Genomic DNA, 21649 nt, shown 5'->3' with positions numbered 1-21649 from the left:
GTGCATAGTCCATGAAGCGTAGGAGGGGCGTTAAATCTAGCCAAACTAGTAGTGGGAGTTGTACTCCTGGCCATTAAACTGGTCATAAGAAGAGGACTTGGAGTAGCCCTGGTTGTTGCCGTACATGGCGTTGCCGCCATAACCACCGACAAGGGAGCCGCCGGCACCGCGGAAGGCCGATTGGGTATCGTCCTCGGCATACTCGGGGTTGGGCTGCACAGATGTCAGTTCAAATGGAGCGGCAAACAGGGGGGGGGGGGGGGGGGTAGGGTGCCACACTCACAGCAAGAAGAGGGTCTTTGACTTCCCACACGGCGACCTTTGAGCCAACAGAGAACTCGAGGTCTTCCTTGGTAATGGCTGCGTGTCAGCTCGGGATCAAGAGCACGCCCACTTACAATCCCAGTATTTGTAGACCATCATAACGGTGAACAGCATGCAGAGGGTGAAGAAGAAGACGCCGTCGATGTAGTGTGACACAGCGTCACAGATCTCGATGCTGAAGGCGAGGAGGAGAATGCAGCCACAGGCGTAGAAGCCAACACCGAAGACAATGTCGCCAATCACCCAGCGGTCGTCAAGCGTACGAATGACGAGGATGAGTTGGGAGACAATGTAAATGACGGCAACTACCAAGGGGTAAACGAGGTAGGTGATGAACAGGCCAACTGGAGCCGTGGCGCTGAGACCACCAGTGTTCTTGAATGTGCCAACTGCAACGACAAAGCAGATTGCCCAGACAACAAGGCAGCTAAGACGCAGAGACTAATTGATGCTAGTCAGCACTAAAGCATGGGGAGGGGTTCAAAGCTGTCAGCTGTCGCCACACGTACCCAAAGGCTCACGGGCGTGCCGTCCTCGTAAAGCTGGAATCCAACAAAGCCGTTGACCAGGAGGCACCAGTAAAGTGCACCAATTGCGCCGGCGTAGACTCCAGCAAACCATGGGTAAACGGCGTTGGAGGTTGGGATGACGGACGAGTCGAGAAAGATGGCCAGCAGCGAAACAAACATGTAGATGTAGAAGAAGAGCACAATCTCCTTGCGTCCAATGGCCGTGTACTTTGACCGCACGTGGAACAACATGATGAGCGTCATGCCCAGCGCGGCAATGTGCACAAAGCAGGTAGCTACACCATGTTAGCCATGCCAAGGAAGGAAGTGGAGTCTCGAGGTTGGCTCTCACCTGGCTGGAAAATAATCTGGCTGCCGAGCTGGACATTGCGCGCGTAGCATGTCGGTTCAATGCCCGACTCGCCGAGCATCGGGCAGACAACAAGGGAGGCGCGCTCGCAGACCCATTCAAACGAGCCAAACTTGAAGGAGGCGGTGGAGAGCGACATGTCGATGGACTGACTCCGCGGAGCGGGAGGGATGGAGGTTGAGACAGGCGGTGTAGGTGTGTGTGTGACAAAGTGTCAGAAAAGCGTGGGCGAGGTCCGGCCTGTGATACGCTTGTTATGGGGGGAAGGGGGGGTGAGGCGGGTTGTGTTTGCGAAGAACCGCTCGAGCAAGGCTGGTGTTGCGTTGCGAGGGTGTTGGATGAAGACGGCAGTGGAGAGTGGGTAGAGGAGGTGTAGAGAGAGAGAGAGAGAGAGAGAGAGAGAGAAGGAGAGAGCAGCGAGAGAGTGTGCGGTGTCGGTGAGGGATCACGGGAGCGAACGTGACGAGCACAGAGGCCAGAGGCCAGAGGCCGCACCCACAGAGAGTCAAAGGCAAGGCAGCAGAGACCCAAACAAGGCAGCAGCAGCGCCACCAAGCGGGAGCAAAATCCTCTCGGGTGGTTAAAGGGGTGCGGTACGCGTCCCTGAGAGGGAGTCTGGCACACCGCGGCGCGGTTTCCTCGCACGCCTTCTGGAAACGGGCATGCAGGCATGCAGGCATGCAGGACGGTATAGGCATGCGACTGACTAGGCAGGCTCGCGCAACGGCAGCTAAGGGCGGCACCCCCACGGCACACGCACCACAGCCGGCGGCAGCGGCAGCGGGACCACACACGCCCCAAAAGGATCCGCGCCCTGCGTACACACGTACCCGCTGCCCCACCCGAGACGGCCACTGCCACTGGCCACTGGCAGGCCATGGTTCAAAACCACCCCTATCTCGTTCATCTCTCTTCTTCCTCCTCGTCCTCCTCCGCTTCTTCTTCCTCCTTTACCCCGTTTAGAACCTATAGACCACAATGTCCGCCCGTGCCGCCGAAGACCCCCAGCACGACTCGAAGAAGCAGAAGACCACCGTTCAGAGTAAGTGTCCAAGTGTCCCTTCGTCACCATTTTCCACTACTACCAAAGGTCGTTATCGCTGACCCCAATGTCCAGAGAAGGTGTGCCTCATGTCAGTAATACATACGTCAGGCTATTCTTATTACAGAGACTCACTCCTTCCCTAGCGTTCACGATGGTTGGGGTCTTTCCGACAACGAGAAGGGCAACGCCGTCTTCCACGGTGACTCGACCAGCATGGACGCCATTCGCGACAACCACAACTTTGTTCCCCTTGCCGCCCACGGTCTCGCTGTCGGCCTCAAGGATGGGCTTATGGGAAACTCGGAGGTTGGGTAGGTAAACAGAAACTGCCCGCGCTGACCGTTGAGCCACTTGAACATTGGCGCTGGCCGTATTGTTTGGCAGGACATTGTCCGCATTGACCAGTGTGGGTGATGGCAGTGGCTTTTGTGGGCAGACAGCACCACTAATCTTGCCTCGCAGCCATCAAGACGGACGAATTTAAGAACCAGCCCTCTATTGTCGCCTCGCTCAAGCATGCTAAGGAAACCAACGGCCGTCTTCACCTCATGGGTCTCCTCTCGGACGGCGGTGTTCACTCTCACATCACCCACCTCCTGGCTCTTGTTCGTGCGGCCAAGGAGCAGGGTGTTCCCCACGTCTACATCCACGCCTTTGGTGATGGCCGTGACACTGCTCCCAAGTCAGCCACCAAGTATGTCCAGGAGCTCCTTGACGCTCTCAAGGACATTGGTTGCGGCGAGCTGGTCACGTTTGTCGGCCGCTACTACGCCATGGACCGTGACAAGCGTTGGGACCGCGTGAAGGTGGCCGTCGATGCCCTCGTCCAGGGCGAGGGTGACAAGGCCGACGACCCGGTCAAGGCTCTTGAGGAGTCGTACGCCAACGGTCTCTCTGACGAGTTTGTCAAGCCCCTCATCTTTGGCGATGCGTCAACTCGTATCCAGGGTACGTCTTTTTGATCATGCGCTGGTGTGGCGGCTCCTGCTGATAAATGTATCCAGACAATGACACCGTGTTCACGTACAACTATCGCTCAGACCGCATGCGCGAGATCACCTCGCTCTTCGCCTTTGAGGACAAGCCCATCGATGTCGAGATCCCCAAGGGCCTCGTGAGCATCTCAAACCACCTGCGGGAAGCTGACAATGCAGAACATCACCACCATGTCTCGCTACAACCCGGAGTGGACCCTCCCCGTCGCTTTCCCTCCTGTGTCCATGGACAATGTCCTGGCAGAGTGGCTCGGCAAGCAGGGCGTCAAGCAGATGCACATTGCTGGCAAGTTTGTCCTTTTCAACATTATGCTTACAGTTGCTCAGAAACTGAGAAGTACGCCCACGTCACCTTCTTCTTCAACGGCGGTGTGGAGCAGCAGTACACGGGCGAGGAGCGTGGCATGGTGCCCTCTCCCAAGGTGGCTACCTACGATAAGCAGCCCGAGATGAGCGCACAGGCTGTGGCCGACAAGGTCGCCGAGGTCGTCAAGACCAACGAGTTTGAATTTGTCATGTGCAACTTCGCGCCCCCCGACATGGTGAGAAGAAGCGCGTGAGACCGTCGCGCTGACCACCTTATAGGTTGGTCACACTGGTGTCTATGACGCTGCCGTCAAGGCCATCTCTGCCACCGACGCTGCTGTGAAGACCGTCTACGATGCCTGCGAGGAGGCTGGCTATATCCTTTGTATCACCTCCGACCACGGCAACGCTGAGCAGATGCTGGACCCCGAGACTGGAAACCCACACACTGCCCACACCACTAGTGAGACTTGAAAGTGACGCTTAATTTCGCTGACTCTGTAGACCCTGTTCCCTTCATCGTGACTGGTGAGAAGGGTCTCATCAAAACCGATGTTACCGACGGTGCCCTGGCGGATGTGGCGCCTACTATTCTGGCTATCATGGGTCTTCCCCAGCCTGACGGTGCGTTGGCTGACCAGCTTCAAATCACTGACACACCACAGAGATGACCGGCAAGTCGATTGCAAAGTAAAACCTGCAGTGGTCTCCCTTGATAGCTAGACCTTGCAGACGAATATGGATACGGATATGAATTGTCTCCATTGACCACTGGTTTGCATTGTGATCATATGGATCAATAAGTTACGAAATTGCCATCGCTCCCCAATGATCTATCTGGGTGCTCGACGCAGTTGAAAAAAGCTGTGGCTCTCGTTCGTTTTCTCCCTGTGTTCCAGAGCCTGCCAAATCCGCCCACGAACGCGTTTTCCATTTCCAGATTAACTTGTTCAATTGTTAGGCGGGCACTTAGAATTCCTATTGCTTCCTGGGCCCGCACAGTTAGCCCACTTGTGGCTAGTGAGTGTGGGCGAGTCACGGTGCCCGGTATAGTTTCGTCTCCACGCTATGGATGGATGCTTCATTGTTGCAGACATGGCTGTTGTGGTCGGGACGGCCTCCTCTTGACCTCGGCCTCCTCTTGGCGTCGGCAGCCGTGAACGCCAGAGGCCCCGGCGACCCGGAGAGAAGGAAACTCGAAACGCATCCCGAGATCACCCAGGCAAGACGTCGTGTGCCCTTTGCGGCTTGGAGCGAGCACGGGCCACACGTCAGCTGACGTAAGCATCATTATTGCCTCCACGGCGCACATGCGGACGTGTTGTCGTCATTCAAGTAGCATTGCCTTATGGGTTCATGGCCTTGCCTCGACCCTGCTCCCCATGTCTATAACCCTGCGGTCCAAGAGGTCACCTCAACCATCCTCGACCGGTCCACCAGTCTACTCAGATTCTGGTGACGACTTTGCGACCCCCCTGCGGTTGGATTTCAACAAAGCCAAGTCGACCGACGTGGCAATCTCGCCGCTCAAGCTCGACACACCTCGCCTGGTGATAACCAAGGACGGCAGCCCCAGCCCCACCGATTCTCCCGAACGTCCTAGTGCAACCTCAAGATCCAGCGTCCTCAGACTCGAGTCAATCATGTCGCGGGCCGCAGAAGACACAGACCTTTCGCTCTCCATTCCGCAAGGAGGGGATGGTCGATATGACGGCAGAAGCGTCCATCGCGACTCCATCGTTCAACGTGTGGCTGAACGTCTAAACTCACCCAATGGCGATGGAAAGAAGAGTCGTTCCAAGCGATCGCGCCGCGCTTCGACCTCGTCTGCCATTTCTCAAGGCAACACTATTGCTGCTGCCTTGGCAAAGAGTAGTGTGCAGGTCGTCGCCCCTGCTCCGGTTGAGGACATTGTCGCTCGACCGCCGCTGGCCGGGCAGACGCGAGCTGTCTCGACTGGTCGTTCGCCGTATCTCATCCGCGCCCACGACATGGACAGCGACGACGGGTACGGTTCCGAGGACGACAGTGAGGAAGCCATCGATGTGGAAGGCATCGACCATCTTCCTGTAACTGGGTTTGCGGTAGCAAGTAATCGGCGTAACACGGAATTCCATGCTCTATTCCCAACAGTCGATGAGGGAGACTACTTGATTGAAGGTATGTGCACCGTAATCGCCTTGGGCCACTGGTTGACTCTTCATCCAAGACTATGGCTGCGCGCTTGCAAAGGACATCCTTGTCCATGGGCGTCTTTATGTTTCCGAAAACCACATTTGCTTTCACTCCAACCTCTTTGGATGGGTCACCGACGTAGGTTTTATGAGGGTGGTAAATGCTGAACTCTCAGCTAGTGATTCCATTCTCGGACGTTCAAGAAATCGAGAAGAAGATGACAGCCCTTGTTATCCCCAACGCGATCGGCATCGTCACTGGGAAGGAGAGGGTGAGTTGCTCGCTTGTGACCCGATCCTCTGCAACTAAGCTGACCTGGGCAGCATACATTCGCGTCACTGATCTCGCGCGATTCCACTTTCGACGTTCTAATGAACATTTGGCGTATCGCACACCCAGGTGCAGTCATGGCTCCTTCGGCTGCAGTCAACAACGCCTCGCGACCCCCGTCGATTGTCGATACCGCAACTCCACACGTCACCACCGTTCACCGCTCGACTGAATGTGCTTGCGGTAAAGGGGGGAAACATTACACTGAAACCGCTCTCGACACGACTTTCCCTAGTTCACCAGAGAAGGTCTTCAACCTCATGTTCAACAGTGGCTGGTACCGAATCTTCCTCTCAGACAGCCAGAAGTTGCGAGGTGAGCCCAGCTATATGAACTAACGCTAACTGTAGACATCGAAGCTTCCGATTGGCATCCGGACAAGGATGGCAAGCTCACTCGCTCCATGTCGTACATTAAGCCGCTGAATGGATCAATTGGACCAAAGCAAACCAAATGCCATATTGTGGATGAGCACGACCACTGTGACTTTGAAGACTACATCTCAATGGTGACGACAACACGAACGCCAGACGTTCCCAGTGGTGGCGTGTTTAGCGTCAAGACCCGCACCTGCTTTACCTGGGCAGGGGCATCCTCCACCAGGGTGAGGGTCACGACCGAAGTGGAGTGGACTGGCAAGTCATGGGTCAAAGGTGAGTGCTGCCTTGCCTGTTGGACGGGTGACTGATTCATAGGCATCATCGAGAAATCGGCAATCGACGGGCAAAAGCAGTACCACGAGGACCTTGCGTCGGAAATGCGTGCCCACATGAAGGAGCACCCTACCGAGTTCGCAGTGGCCGGTGCTGAGAATGCCGAGGCCGCCGAAGAGGAGGAAGCCGGCGGGCAAGGCGTTCCATCGCCAACCGAGGCTCAAGAGTATGCCGCTCAGAACCGTCGTTCACGTCAAGAAACCGACTATTGGATGCTTCAAGGTGCCTTTGACTCTGTCTTCTCTGGCCTTAAATCGATTGCCAATGGCATGGGTACTGCCGTCAACACGATCAGTGATCTTTTAACCGATGCTCCAGTCAGCAAGACGGCGCTCATGGCAACATTCATTGCCATTCTCCTAGCTTCCAACATTTACACCTATCTCACAAGGCCCATCTCTCAGCACAAAGTCAAGCGTCTGCAGCGATTTGGACCATCCGAGGAGGAAGTAACCGAAGCAGTTCGACTTATCATGGCCAAGCGCGTTGCTGCAACTCCAAAGGAGGAAGTGGCTGAACTGGTTCGACTGCTGGACGAAATTGACTCGCGGTCCGCAAGCCTCCGCAGCTCGCTGCTTCAGTTGGATCACCCCAACAGCGGCCGTGATGGCCTTGACGACCTTGATTAGTACCTTCTCCTTCTATGCCCCGTCCAATATACCTGTGTTCTACATTTTTGTACTACGGGGAGCATATATGACGATGCACACCACCTTTTTGAATGTGCATGTAGGCTGCGACGACCAGGGGAGCCTTCCTCCTGTGGCTGCCCCCCAGCCACCGGCCACGGAGACATTGTTTTGATTTCTATTGATTCCGCCGACGCGTCGAAGTGGGGACGCGCGGTACTTTAGTGTCCCTGACCGCCCTCGTCAACTTCCAATCTCCCTCATCCCCCTCTCCCTCCCTCCTCCCTCCTCCCACCTTCCCATCTCCTGGTCCTTCATAGAGCCACCATGAGAGACCGCAGCGCTGTTCAGCGTACAGGAACAACCGCGCCAGCATACGCTGTTGACCTGACGCTGGACTCAGACAGCGACGCCGAAGTCGTGCCCCTGGGCAGCAGCAATCGGCACAACAAACGCAAACGCGTGAGTCGGAAACTGTACGAACGTCTCTCACATACCAGTCCCCAACCCCAGATGAAGCCGGATCTGAGAGCGATGGCAGTGCCCCAGAGCTAGGCGACGAGGAGTACGAGATTGACTATATTGTCGACTCGCGCTTTCGCGCCTACCGTGGCAAGGCCACTCTGGAATATCTGATCCATTGGAAAGGTTATGGTGTAAAGGACCGTACCTGGACACTCGCAGACCAGCTCGACGATGACGACCCACCTGTGCTCGACTTCTATAGACGATGTCCTGGAAAGCCTCGTAAGACCCAGCGCACGCTTCTGGATGTCCTCGGGAAACGCCCTCCCAATGCCAAGAAGGCTGAAGTGAAACCCCGTCCTCCCAAGCGCACCGCACAGCCCACGCCTAAGCGCGCCAACAATGACAACCGCTTAGAACGCGACGACCGCTCAGACAAGGAGAACTACCGCACTTCGTCGAAATCACTGCGCGTGGAGTCGGACGACGATTTTGTCATGTCGGAGGGGGTCAGTGAAGACGCCGCCAGCCTCCACTCGGACCCCGAGGAGCCTGAATCGAGTGTGGCCTCTGCAGATGAGGTCGATGACGGTGAGTCTTTTTGTGTGGTTGCATTTCTCACGCCAGAACCCAAGCAGCCTGCCAAGAAGATGAATGGAGGCTGGGGCAACCGTATCAAGGGAGTCAAGAAGGCTGCCGTCAACCTGTGAGTTTCCTATCACAACCCCGCACAGTGCCAATGGAAGTGGACACTTCAAGACTGGTGTTCTCCCTCTCGAAATCAAAGCCGATGGAAAGGGCTTGGCCAAGAATATGAGTGAAGACCTACCGCCCATCAGTGACATTGAGGCCATGTTCGCGCACCTGTCGTCAAGGGTGAGGATACCAACCCGTGCTAATGGGTATGCTAACCACCTAGCTCCCGGCCATTGCCAAAGTAGCCGAAAGGCTCAACGGTCGCAAGCTGCGTGTGGCGACGATGTGCTCGTAAGCTGCAACCATATCTTGTCCGTGGCGTTACTGACAAGTCAGCGGCACCGAGTCCCCTTTGCTAGCCCTTGGGATGATCGCTAGGGCGGTCAAGGAGCAATACGACGTTTCCCTCCTCTTCGAACACGTATTCTCGTGTGAAATCGAGCCCTTCAAGCAGGCCTACATTGAGCGCAACTTTGCCCCGCCCATTCTGTTCCGTGACGTGACGGAACTTGGTCGCAGCAAAGCTCACACGGCCTACGGTTCTTTGGTCAAGGTCCCAGGCAACGTTGACGTATGTAAATTGACAACGTTGAAAGGCTGACAAGACAGATGTTGATTGCCGGAACATCTTGCGTCGACTATTCTGGTCTCAATAACGAGAAGCAGGACATCGATGCCAACGGCGAGTCGGGTCGCACTTTCCGCGGTATGCTTCAGTGGGTCAACAAGCACCGACCACCCATTGTCATCCTGGAAAATGTTTGCAGCGCCCCATGGGATAAGGTGGTCGAGTATTTTGCCGAAATCGACTACGACGCGCAATACCAGAGACTTGACACCAAGGAGTACTACATTCCCCACACCCGCACCCGTGTCTACCTGTTCGCCACTCCAATGGACAAGGACACTTCGCACCTACCCGAAAAGTGGGCTACAACGGTTCGAGACCTTCGACGCCCTTGGTCGTCTCCCTTTGAAGCCTTCCTCCTTCCCGCAGACGACACCAACATTCATCGTGCCAGGCTCGATCTTGCTGCCGCCAAATTCTACAGGGACGGAACCCAGCGCAAGGCCACCGACTGGGGTCGATGCGAGTCTCGTCACGCTCGCGCTCGCCAAGAAGAAGCACTCGGTATCCTTCGTCCTCTAACATCCTGGCAGGAAGCGGGCGTTTGCAAGGGCCTAGACTGGACGTGGAACGACTGGCTGCTGTCCCAGACAGAGCGCGTTCTCGATCTACTCGAGATTTCAACTCTGCGCATGGCTAAAGACGGCATTGACGCGGGTTACAAGGCATGCATCTGGAACGTCAGCCAAAACGTTGATCGACAAACTGGTTCCTCCAAGACTGCACTTGCTCCCTGCCTCACTCCCAACATGATTCCTTGGGTCACAAACCGTGGTGGTCCAGTCACTGGCCGCGAGGCTCTGGCTTTACAGGGTATCCCTGTCCGCGAACTTCTGCTCACCAGCGAGAGCGAGGATCAGCTCGCCGACTTGGCCGGCAACGCCATGACATCTACGGTCGTGGGTGCTACCATGCTCGCCGCTCTTCACCTGGCTGTGAGCAAGCTTCCAAGTGGCGCCTCCGACAACTCGGAGCCAGATGAGATGGACGCCGCCGCCGCGAACATTGTTTGCGAACACGACTTGCATGAGCAGGCTCTCGATCTCGCCAAGGTCGACAGCGCCGACCTCGTTCAGATTCTGCATGCTGCGCAGCGTAGCTCGCGCCACTGCGAGTGCGAGGGTCAATCAGGAACGGCTTCATCGGCTGTCGACGAGTGTACTGCATGCGGTTACCGGTCGTGCAAGGCGTGCGGTGGTCGCCCGGAGCACGTTTATGCGACCTGCAATACCAAGCGGATGGAGCCCGCCGAGTTTGAGAGGACCTTCAAGGACCTTTTGCCTATGCGCGTCACTATTGCCGGTTTGACCCAACAGTCTCTTTCTGCTGCGCGGGAGGCCGCCAAAGGCAGTGGCAAGGGCTCCGTCAAGTCATCCGACTGGGATTTATGGAGCAATGCTGTTCTGGACGCCGTCGACAACGTCGAGTTCCGCTTTAGGTTCCTCAAACGTCAACAGACTTGGACTGCAGTGTACGAAGCTCCCTTTGCCACTCTCGACCTGTGTTTCAAGAGCCCTACACCAGAATGGCGATTGACCGTCAAAGCACCAACATCTGAGCCTGTCAAGAGCCGGCTGCGCGAACTGGTACTCCACCCGGTTGCGCGCATGCGCCTCAACGTCCAGGGCAACAACGTCCTCAGCGGCAAATGGGAAGTTTGCATCCCCTCAGCCCAGACCTTTGACATTGAGATTGCTGGTTGTGGCGAACTCGTACCAACTTGGCAAGCCGCCCTCGGACTGCAGGGGACTCTCGAGGGCAAGACTAGGTGGTCCCAGATCCGAGTCACCGTCCCGTCTGCAGCCGATCGCGCTTTGGACCGCGAGTTGTCCGGCGTCTACAGCCTTCTTCCTCTATGCGGACAAGCTCAAAGCTCTCTCCACATTCAAGAGTCGAAAGACACAACCCAGCCCCCCCTGTTTCTCTTCCTTGATCCTACGAGGTGTGGCGATGCTTCAAAAGACCATTTCGTTTTCTCAACTTCAACCGAGCGCCTAGACTACTACACCGAACGTGATACGATAGCCTCACTCAGCAACAAGTGGCGCGAGTCAAGCAAGCCCAAAGAGACTGTCACCCTCAACACTCGCGGCAGCTGGACAATCTGCCGTACAGTGCGCCTAGCCGCCGTTAGCGGTCAAGCCCTTGCAGTTGGTGACTCACCTGCACACTGCGACGAAGCTACGTATGCCATCCCGACATCACCAGAGGCCATTTCGTTGGCCACACGGGACTGTACCCAGGCGCCTGCTATCCTGTCTGTTCGCGTCCCCCTTGACGCTGCCCATTCGGAAGACATGTGGCAGAAAGGCAGCTGGGGAGAGGTCGATCTTCAACACCATGGCAACGGCACGTTTGCCAACTTGGCTTGGGTCACAGAGCGATTGCCTCTTCTGGATGGGTTCTCCTCTTGGAATCGCTTAAATGTGACTGAGGTAGGTCTCTCGCGTGTAACGCGGACGGGCCCTAACGGATACAGACGGCTGGTGCGGCTTGCGACCACTGTGCCCCGCTGCCACCTACCATTCACTGGATCAAGCAGCCTGGCAAGTTGAACAAGAATGGTGGCAAGACCAAGAGCACCATCATGCCATTTGAGGACAGGCTGGAGGCTGGTCGCTACGAGCATGTATGTCTCGTCGAAATCACCAATGTTTTAGGGCTAACGATCTCCGCAGGCCTTGAAGAATCGCCCCGCTCCCTTTGTCCTTCAGCTGCGACTTGATGATGACATTGGCTCTTTCCGCATTGGCCTCAACGCTACATCACTTGCCCACCGTGCCCTGGCCAGGCTTCCGAAGAACGACTCAAAGGGCCGGGTGCAAATGTCCTGGCGTCTCACTCCTGGGCAAGTTGTCGACGTACCGGAGCCACCCCGAGTGTTTGTTCTGCCCAGCAATAAGCGCGATCCGGAAGCTGCCACGCCGAAAGATTTCCTCCTGCCCCTCCGTCGAGAGCAACGACGTTCCCTGTCGTGGATGCTTTCGCAGGAGCGCGCAGAGGGCAAGTCTCACACTTTTGTTGAGGAGGAGATTTCTGAAGCACTTCTGCCATCGCTTGGTTGGAGAGCCGAAGGCAAGGCTGAGCGGCCGGTCATGGTCCGTGGTGGTGTCATCGCCGACCAGGTTGGTTACGGCAAGACTATCATTTCGTTGGCCCTCATTGCCGAGACTAAGGGCCAAACCGCACCAGAGTCCGCACCGCCTGGCCTCATCGATCTGAAAGCGACGCTACTGGTGGTACCTGGCCATCTGAGCAAGCAGTGGCCCAGCGAGATTGAACGTTTCACCGGCAACCTGTTCAACACCATTGTTATCCAAAACATGAAGGACCTCCAGAAGAGAAGCATTGCCGACCTGACCAAAGCGGATATCATCGTTGTGGCATCGGAAGTTTTCGACTCGGAGTCTTACTGGGAACGGTTCGAGTACTTGTCGGCCCAACCCGAAGACTGGCTCAACGACAAGCAGGGCGGTCGCTTCTTTGCTGATCGACTCGACACAGCTATGACGACTCTCCGTTCCCAGACTGAGAGCCTACAAACAGAAGGCGGAGCTGCAGCTCAGCAGGTGATGGACACACACCACAAACGTGCCATCAGAGATGCTGAGAGCAAAACACAAGAGCTCAACGCTGCCAACTTCGGCAAGCGCCTCAAGGGCGCGGCGTATCGTGACAAGTACGACGATAGCCAACCTCCGTCAAAGAAGCTGAAGGCGGGAGGCAGTCGGTGGGCCGCCGACGACGAGGAAGACGACCCTCAAGTTGCTGTTCCGAAACTGGCGTTCCGTCGCGCGGCTGGTACCGATTCTTTAACTAGCCCCGCTGTGGGCAAGAACTACAAGTTGCTCGGTACCCCTGTGTTGCACATGTTCAGGTTCGTCCCCTCCCCTTCGGCGTGACTGACTCTCCAAGGTTCCGTCGTGTCATCGCCGACGAGTTCACCTACCTGTCTCAGCGTCCACTTGCCTCTCTACTCCGCCTCTCGTCGTGTTACAAGTGGGTGTTGTCGGGCACCCCTCCCGTGGAAGACTTTCCCGCTATCCGGAGCATTGCGACGTTCATGGGCATTCACCTCGGTGTCGAGGATGACACTGAGGGCAGTACTGCCTCTCAAAAGGCTCGCGCCAAGGAGCAGACAGCCGCTGAGCGCTTCCACGCATTCCGTGAGATTCATTCAGCCGCGTGGCATCGTCGCCGCCACGACCTTGCGCAAGAGTTTCTCGACGGGTTTGTCCGCCAGAATATTGCCGAGATTGAGGACATCCCGACTGTCGAGCACATCCACGAGATCAAGCTTCCAGCGTCTGAAGGCGCAGTCTACCTCGAGTTGGAACATCACCTCCAAGCACTGGAGATGCAAGCGTAAGTTTATTCACATCTCAGTTTTTTTTTTTTTTACCTGACACCATTAGTCGCAAGGAGACCAAGTTCAAGAATGTTACTCAAGGTGACCGTAACGCACGACTCGAGGAGGCTTTGACAGACTCGAAAACCGCGGAAGAGGCTCTTCTTAAACGATGCTGCCACTTTACTCTCGACTTGACGGACAAGAAGCGTGATGCCGCATCAGCGCTGGAAGCGTGTCAACACATTGCCAGTGCACGCAGGAGCCAACTGGAGGGCTGTGAAGACGATCTTCGTCGTACCATCAACAACGCTGTGGGACTTAACGCTCTCGTTAGGAAGAAGGGCGGCTTCAAGGCCAAGGACGAGCGACAGCACTTCCGCGAATGGGTCGATTTCTGCTTCGATACTAGCCAGCACCACGGAGACGCGGAAGCTGCGAAGCGCCTGGTCAACGTGCTGGTCAAGTGCAACTTCCGCTCGGGAGCAATTCCCGACGCGCCTGCCGACGGGAAACTGCCAAAGACCGATGCCAAGAGCGGTGCTGAAGACCTCAAGTGGGAACTGCGTGAACAAGCTCACCTTCTTCGTCGTCTGTCGAAGGAGCTCGTGGCCCGTGTCCGATCCCTTCGCTTCTTCGAGGTCGTTCGTAAGCTGCAGCACAGCGGTGACGAGCGGGTCAGCGTGTTGGAAGGATCCGAGTGCGGCCACCGTCCATCCACCAACCGCGGTATTGAAATGGCAGTTCTCAGCTGCTGTGGCCATGTTTCGTGCCACCAATGCATGGTCGAAGCGGTCAATAATCAGCGCTGCGTAAATGGAGACGACTGCCACGCGCCCGTCCGCCACACCAACATTGTCAAGGTTTCAACGCTCGGCATTGAGGGTGAACTGGAGTCTGGCAGATTTGGTGCCAAGCTCCAGCGTTTGGTCGACCTCATCGACTCGATTCCACGCCGCGAACGCATTCTGGTGTTTGTTCAGTGGGCCAACCTCTTTGGCAAAGTGTCCGAGGCCATGAAAGACGCAGGCATCAACCATGCCACACTCACCGGCAGTGTAGCAAAACGCGCCAACACACTCGACAAGTTCCAATCCACCGACGCCGACGGTACCAGGGTCCTCTTGCTGAACACTGTGGATGCCTCGGCTTCTGGATCAAACCTTACCATGGCCAACCATGCCATCTTCCTCGGTCCTTTGTTCACTCCGACGCTCCTCAACTACCGAGCTACCGAAACTCAGGCCATCGGTCGAGTTCGTCGCTTTGGACAAACCCGAACTGTCCACATACACAGGCTTCTCGCCCTCGACACCATTGACTTCACTATTTATAACTCTCGTGTGCAGGAGTTGCGTGCCAAGCCCGACCATGTGGAGATTCCCAGGGGTGACTATGTGCCCAAGACGAAGCCCAAGAAGTAGTAGCCAGGTTAGGACGACATGAGTAGTATGTAGTTAGCTTTTTATGCAGTATCATGTGACTTGTCCAACTTTGCTGCTTGTTGGTTGACATTGGGCATTTGGATTCCCTACATGGAACTACATTCGTCACGGGCTACGATGTGACAAGCGTACCAATTTTAAGAGCCGTTGCGCAATTCGAGCTTGCTCACTACAGCACATACCGGGTGCGTTTTCTACCATCAGCCACCTCGCTGGCAGCCAGTTTCGCGTTTTCTCGCTTCAAACACATCCTGAGAATAAGACTTAAACAGATGGCAAGTGCAGTGCAGGCAGCGTTGACACTGAAGGCCTTGACGTATTGTGGACCGTCGCTGGAGGGGTACAAGTATGGACTCCAGATTTGAGCCACTGCCGGCGAGTCAGGGCATGCGCGTAGAGTCAGAAGCACGTACAATTTCCTAAGGTGTTGACTGTCCCGAACGCAAAGGCCCGCTTCGTGCGTGGGCGAGCAAAGGTCGACCCGACCCAAGCAAGCAACACTGTGAAGCTGCTGCTCATCCCACCAGTCATGAGGAAAATGGAAAAGTAACGCGGTGCCGTAGAATGAGTGGTAGCTGCGACGATGAACCTGGAAGCATGAGTCAGCATTTTCAGTCTCCGCGACGCATACCCTGTGATACCAAGGAGCATGGGGGTAGTGTAGTGGAAGCATCGCTCCGGACGGCGATCAGAGGAGAAGGAGACTATGAGCTCCGAAAATGCGGGCACCAAATATGGGGGAGCAGTAAGTAAGAGTCTGCAAGTTAGTGGGAAGACATTGGGGCAGGTAGACATTGGGGCAGGTAACTCACGTCTTAACGTTAGACATGCCGAACGTCTTGACCACAGTCGGCACAAATGATGTATAGCCTCCAGCAGTGGTCATTGCGGCATAGATCAAGCCCATGAGCCAGAGTTTGTAGTCTCCAGCACCTTCCTTGACAGAACCCCAAACGGACAATGTTTCCTCATCGTACACTCCCACGTCCCGTTGGAGACGTAGGGAAGCGATTCGTTTCTCATTGTCGCTTAACCATCGAGTGCTGCGCAGGTTTAGGACCGCCTCCAACAAACGCTGCTTACGTCTTGGGGTAGTCAGGGAGGATGATTATGGCCAAGAAACCCGCAAACACCGTGATACAGCCCTCGATGATGAAGAGCCACCTGAATGTCAGCCATATGTACGCAACGACGCCCGCGCCTGCCCTACCTCCAGGATTCCAGGCCATGGAGGCCGTCCATTCCACTTTGAATACCCGCTGCTATGAGGCCAGCAAACGCCCCAGACAGATGGGCCCCAGTGTACAACTGTGAAAGAATCAACTTCATGGTCACATGGCGTCAGCATTTCCACCCACCACTGAGACACGAAGCTGAGTCGTTTGTCAGCATTTCGTTCCAGACGGGCTGGGCGGCTCGTGGTCACACTTACGGCCAACTCTTGTTTAGTATACCAAGAGCTGAGGAAGAAAAGGATTCCCGGAAAGAACGGGGCCTCGCAGACACCCAAGAAGAAACGGATGGCCACGAGATGTCCAAAGCTGTTCGCAGCAGCGGTTGTCGCGCTGACCGCACCCCACAGAACGGCAAAGCCGGGTATGTACAGGCTGGGACGCGCACGGGTGAGAGCAAGGTTGCTGGGAACCTGACCAATGATATAGCCAACGAAGAGCACTGAAATGGCTGTGTTGAAATTCCGACCTGCCATGCCAAGGTCGGCTTCAATGCCTTGCACGCGCGCGAGAGCGAGGGCGTTGCGGTCCAGATAATTGAGGATGAGAAGGATGAACAGGATGGGAAGGATACGAATGTCCATCTGCCGGTCAGTGTCTGCACAATCAATGGTCTCTGACCTTTTGGCGCAGCTGTTTTTGCTGCAGATCGTAATCGTGCGGGACCTCATCTGGATCTTGAGGCATGCCTGCGGAATCGGCAAGGTCGACTTTCTCGTTCGCGGCCAGGTCTCCTCGCGGTGTTGGGCCTGAGGAGGCCATACTGCGTCTGTTCGGTGGGGCAAGGGGGCTGGCTCTATGTAGATGCACTGAGCGCTCCTTCTAGTCGACGGCCGATGGTGAGAATGGTAGAAATAGACGATTGTTGCTCTGACATTCGGGTCGGATATCTTGACTTTGACACGCGGGACGGGCGACGGGGCTCCGAGAATACCCCCCCAATCAGTGTGTTTTGCGTCGGCCGAGATGAATTCGGTCGCCCGACGCGCTGATAACACTGAAACAGCCTGTCGGCAGAGCGGCGGGTGCGCTGCACTGTGGTCACCGACATTTGTAATAGAAGCTGAGCTACATGGCAGCTGGGACTCAAACAACAGGGCTGTGGCTCATAGATCATGACGGATAGCCGCGCACACGCGGAAGCATATTTCCTGCCTGATATCCGGCCTCGTCACTCGGATCTCTCTGAGCTCCGATTCTGATCTCTGGTCTATCTGATAAGCTCCGGCCAGCACTTTGGCGATGCTTCGTCCAGGTAGACGTACAGTACATACAGTACAGTACAGTACTTATTTATTTATACCTGCAACAGGGGCTTCCTCAGCGTCACGTATAATGCTAATCTCTGTGCCGCTTATTCCCCTGCTGCTCAGCATACCCGTGTGAGCACCAGTCTGCTTGCTTGTGGTAACACCACACAAGGAACAATTTCTGTTGTGGTTCGATGGACGTCTGGACAGGGGATCCCACCGGCAACCGGTGGGCACAGCAGTTAGTTTCTAATCGTTTGTCCTTCTTATGCGGGCGGTACTGCTAGCAAGCTAGTACCCTCCTGCTACGCGAGCGGACAATCAGTACGATAACCCAGAGGCGCAACAGGCAAGACACAGTAGAAGCATAGATAAAGTCCAGTCTTTTGCCCCTACGCCATTCATGGAACGCCAACGTCATGAGTGCGGGCTGGCACATCTGAGATCGAGGCGCCCGGACCAAGGATGATTGAACCTAGAATGGACTTCCCATGACGCTGCATCTGTGAGTGGAAGTCGGCAGCTGTGACGATGCTCTCTACCTTGTATAGCTGATCAATGACGCTACAGGCCCCAGGGCTTCGCTCGAGCGAGCTGAGATAAACTCTCAGTAGCCAGCAGCATCAGATGCTGTATACAAGGGCCCGTAAACCGACAGCTCTTTTTGGATCTACTCCAATTGAGTGGCGGCGCACTTTGTGTCAGAAACAGACAATGATGGAAAATAAGCCAGTAGTGCGTGTCATTGCTAGCCAATGTCGTGATTCTCGCGGGGAGTGCGGCCTTTCAAACATCGTTTTGGCGTATCCGCCGTTTCGGGATTAATCCAGTCCAGACCACTAAGGGGGGGCACCTTCGACAGCCCCTGTTACCAAATACTAGGCTTTTGCATTGTGTCGTGGTGTCTCTATATGCCTGCCCTAACCGTCGCCGTTGCCTTCCGTCTCGACCAACATATATATCATACCAACCTTTACTATATTATCGTCCTAAGTAAACGCGATAGAAACCTAGGGATGGTCCGACCTGCTTCTCCTTGGCTCGAGAAGCAGCCAAGCCCCTCCCCTCGCGGAACCTGGCGTACTCTAAACGAAATAATTTATATACATCATATCTTTGAGCCTCACCCTGGAGCATCAAGGTGGAAACCACAAGCCCTCGCAGTTAAACATTTACTTCCATTTCATTAAATATGGCTTCCCAACCCAGTTGACCGCAGGATCCTACATGTCGTCAAACTAAACGGCCATCAGGTTCAGTGGCATTCGGCCCACCCAGTGCAAACCCACGCCAGTCTGAAATCCTCCGTTGCAATATGCTTCGTTATACATCAGACTTCGTTGCTGCGAAGGACTGGGCAAATGCCCCCCCCCCCCCCCCCCCCCCCCCCCCCCCCCTTGGACACTATATTATATTCGCAACAAACTCTACCAACTTGAAACAGTGTTCCAAATTCCTACCAAAAGAATCCTTCCCCAACTAAATTTTGTTAAATATCTTCATGAATCTTATATATACCTCTCAGAGGAGGAGGCTGTCCTTGACGTGAATGTCGAGTCTCAGAAACTTCCCAAAAGCGACAGCTGAAGAGTTGGTACAACCGCCACAAAGCTTAGCAGGAGCTTCGCTATACGGCCTCCTAAGCCTACCCGAAAGTCCTTCATTCCGGCTGTCGGCCAGCCCATTCAACTCTCCCTCACCCCCAAGTTGTTGGAAACCGCATTGCGGAAGTACCGGTTGGGCTTGTTGATTTTATCGTCCAGCATTGCTGAAACAAACGAAAGTCTGAACGTCGCGAGGTTTACATTGTGTCAAATGTAGTTAATTGAGAATCTCATTTTATTTTGCTTGCATCCACAGTTGGATGGTTCGGTGGATGTGCCAAATGTTTGTACCATCGTCTACGTAGGTTTTCTTGACATATAACATTGTCGGAACAGTGTGCTCTGGTGGAACGAACCAATTAGTTAAGTAATCCCGCTGTCTTGTATTTAATTCCGCTTCCTCAGTGCCTATACAAGTCTGTAGTACGTTGTAGTTGTTGTTCCTGCATCGCTCTTTTACTCAAAGTCAACGTTCATGGACCATGTGTTTACATGTACGACTGTATGCTACCGGATAAATGGCGAGTGATGCTCCCACCGTCAGTACACAGTAGTTTGTTTAAATTAAATCAATGAATTCCGCGGAAGAGTGGAGCGCTTCATGCACTTTGTTTAGATAGAAGCGCCCTCCCATTTTGGATTCTTCAGCATTCTCAATACCGTTTGAAGGCCCGACGCGGAAAGAAGCACCCGCCCATGCTGCCTTGCCAACTGCATACCACGATCATAGAAATATATTTGAGATCCTATGTGTAGATGAGGTGAGACCTGAGCTGAGACCCCACAATGTCGAGTTACCACACGGTACACGGACGACTTGCCATTTGGTCGATTCAAACTACTGCATTCTAGGACTATTGGACGATAGGGTACAGAGCAACCGGTCACAACGACGGAATGAGTGACAGCCATTACCTGATGTGTACGTTGTGAGCCTCATGATATTGTCAATGTCAATGAGGCCGTCACTGCTGAGTACCTTTTAATCGTATCAACTTGAAACTAATAATTGCCTGCCTTCACAGAAAATGTACATCTATACTGCACACCGTCTCTTGCTATGAGTGCAACAAAAAAAAACTAGAAAAAAAAACTGGTTAATTTGTGCTTTCGGCAATGAAGAAAGAAAGCAACCATTGATGTTCTTGGGATAATGCTGTGGCTGAATTACTTAATTAATACCGCCACTATATATTCGATTCCGCTTTGCCTATCCAAGTCCGTAGCTTTTGGCCTATGTGGACGCCGATTGAGGTGATGATCTCGGTACCCGACCCTCTACAACTGGCCACTTTTTCAAAGTAGGCGGCAGGGCACTTTCTTGGAAATCAAGAAGTCAACTAACTGTTGCTTCATCCACCACATTGCTTGAATACATGCTTGCAATTCGACATGCCTCTGCCCTTTGGCTATCGCCAAGGAACATTTCCAATTTTTAAATGACATTGCGGGTTCTATGGAACTTTCCAAAAATCCGGTTCATCATAAGAAGAGACAAAACACATTGAGATGCACCATTATCTCCTCAGAAAGAAGATCAAAATTGGGAAATTGACCTTCAACATGTATTGTCCTCGGTTGAAAATATTGTAAACTTCCTCAGTAAAGTACTGCCAGGTAATAGAAATATTGCTAATCTATAACTTCTATTAGGCATGGTTGCTATAGCATCAACAGAAGAAGTGTGGGAGTGTCGGAACCATCAATGGTTTGGTTCAATTAATTGATTAATTGTGTTAGGCCCGCGTATGAGACAATACGTCACGGCCAACCAAACACTAGAAGTCTAGATTTAATCTGGACCAAGCTCGAGCCAGCACGTATGATCATGCGCTCGCTTACGCAAGATTAATACATGTTATGTGAGTTCCGTCTAAGGAGGTAAGGAACCCAAGGAAGCATGCTACTGTACATAGCTGAAAGTACAGCTGGCCGTTAATTAACAGCCATGCACGGGCAATCATAGGACTCGTTTTCCAATACCGGGTTTAAGTGCACTGTCAGTAAGTACAGTACAGTACTGTACGGTAAGACTCACTGTTTCGCAATCAATATTACGTATTGGGCTTAAGAGCTGTGATCTGGGCATATTGCAGAAATGTAATTGGCAGCCATCAAGGAAGGCCAATCAATCAATTGTACAGCACAGATCCGCGCAATCCGCAGGGAAGCAAACATGGCAATGGTTGTTTCGACGTGTCAATACCCCCCAGTATAAATAAAGCTTGAATTTCAGTAACTATACTCACACCAAGCCAGTGCTAGGCTACCTGATCTGACCATCTATAGCACAGCATTTTAAAAATGTTGCACTTGGTTACGACGTTCACATGCAAATCGTAGACCCGCACACAGCATTGACGCCATTAAGACGTCGGCCCGAATAAGACAGAAGCAATGACCACAATCGTTCTGAAAATAAACAGCACATAAAACGACATCGAATCCACACGCGGCCACACGGCTGAGTCGGAACCGGAACCGAGTACACAAACCTGACTGGGGAGTGCATTCGGAGGGTAAGTGCATTCTAAGGAGATGTACCTGTAAGACATTTCCCTCCATCCGAGTATTCATGTTGGTGG

The 21649-nt window shown here is 54.2% G+C and overlaps 5 protein-coding genes across 5 annotated transcripts; 3 read left to right on the top strand and 2 right to left on the bottom strand.

Annotated features, from left to right (window-relative positions):
* Positions 1 to 45: 45 nt before the first annotated feature.
* Positions 46 to 1342, bottom strand: CHS7 (Chitin synthase, class 7; the record flags this gene model as incomplete). The annotated part of the gene is made up of 5 exons (XM_028624946.1): positions 46 to 213; positions 284 to 360; positions 399 to 765; positions 834 to 1129; positions 1186 to 1342. 5 exons carry the CDS (start codon positions 1340 to 1342, stop codon positions 46 to 48), a joined length of 1065 nt encoding a protein of 354 aa, XP_028475114.1.
* An 839-nt stretch (positions 1343 to 2181) lies between these two features.
* EHS24_009675 (uncharacterized protein) lies at positions 2182 to 4243 on the top strand (the record flags this gene model as incomplete). The annotated part of the gene is made up of 11 exons (XM_028624945.1): positions 2182 to 2245; positions 2321 to 2336; positions 2392 to 2554; positions 2633 to 2654; positions 2711 to 3196; positions 3253 to 3362; positions 3403 to 3537; positions 3579 to 3785; positions 3829 to 4012; positions 4054 to 4173; positions 4215 to 4243. 11 exons carry the CDS (start codon positions 2182 to 2184, stop codon positions 4241 to 4243), a joined length of 1536 nt encoding a protein of 511 aa, XP_028475113.1.
* Positions 4244 to 4931: 688 nt separating this feature from the next.
* On the top strand, positions 4932 to 7396 carry EHS24_009674 (uncharacterized protein; the record flags this gene model as incomplete). The annotated part of the gene is made up of 7 exons (XM_028624944.1): positions 4932 to 5640; positions 5683 to 5709; positions 5759 to 5862; positions 5900 to 5995; positions 6048 to 6369; positions 6405 to 6707; positions 6750 to 7396. The coding sequence occupies 7 exons, from the start codon at positions 4932 to 4934 to the stop codon at positions 7394 to 7396; spliced, it is 2208 nt and encodes a 735-aa protein (XP_028475112.1).
* A 327-nt stretch (positions 7397 to 7723) lies between these two features.
* Positions 7724 to 14957, top strand: EHS24_009673 (uncharacterized protein; the record flags this gene model as incomplete). The annotated part of the gene is made up of 10 exons (XM_028624943.1): positions 7724 to 7858; positions 7897 to 8567; positions 8596 to 8737; positions 8781 to 8848; positions 8894 to 9128; positions 9167 to 11620; positions 11665 to 11814; positions 11864 to 13062; positions 13101 to 13550; positions 13601 to 14957. The coding sequence occupies 10 exons, from the start codon at positions 7724 to 7726 to the stop codon at positions 14955 to 14957; spliced, it is 6861 nt and encodes a 2286-aa protein (XP_028475111.1).
* Positions 14958 to 15083: 126 nt separating this feature from the next.
* On the bottom strand, positions 15084 to 16972 carry EHS24_009672 (uncharacterized protein; the record flags this gene model as incomplete). The annotated part of the gene is made up of 10 exons (XM_028624942.1): positions 15084 to 15090; positions 15161 to 15347; positions 15392 to 15567; positions 15610 to 15735; positions 15791 to 16006; positions 16062 to 16142; positions 16189 to 16286; positions 16337 to 16351; positions 16411 to 16794; positions 16832 to 16972. 10 exons carry the CDS (start codon positions 16970 to 16972, stop codon positions 15084 to 15086), a joined length of 1431 nt encoding a protein of 476 aa, XP_028475110.1.
* Between the last annotated feature and the right edge of the window lie 4677 nt (positions 16973 to 21649).

This window comes from Apiotrichum porosum (assembly GCF_003942205.1).
Source record: "Apiotrichum porosum strain DSM 27194 chromosome Unknown scaffold_9, whole genome shotgun sequence".
NCBI lineage: Eukaryota > Fungi > Basidiomycota > Tremellomycetes > Trichosporonales > Trichosporonaceae > Apiotrichum > Apiotrichum porosum.
The sequence above is the reverse complement of the archived record's forward strand: the minus strand, read 5'-3'. Positions and strand labels throughout refer to the sequence as shown.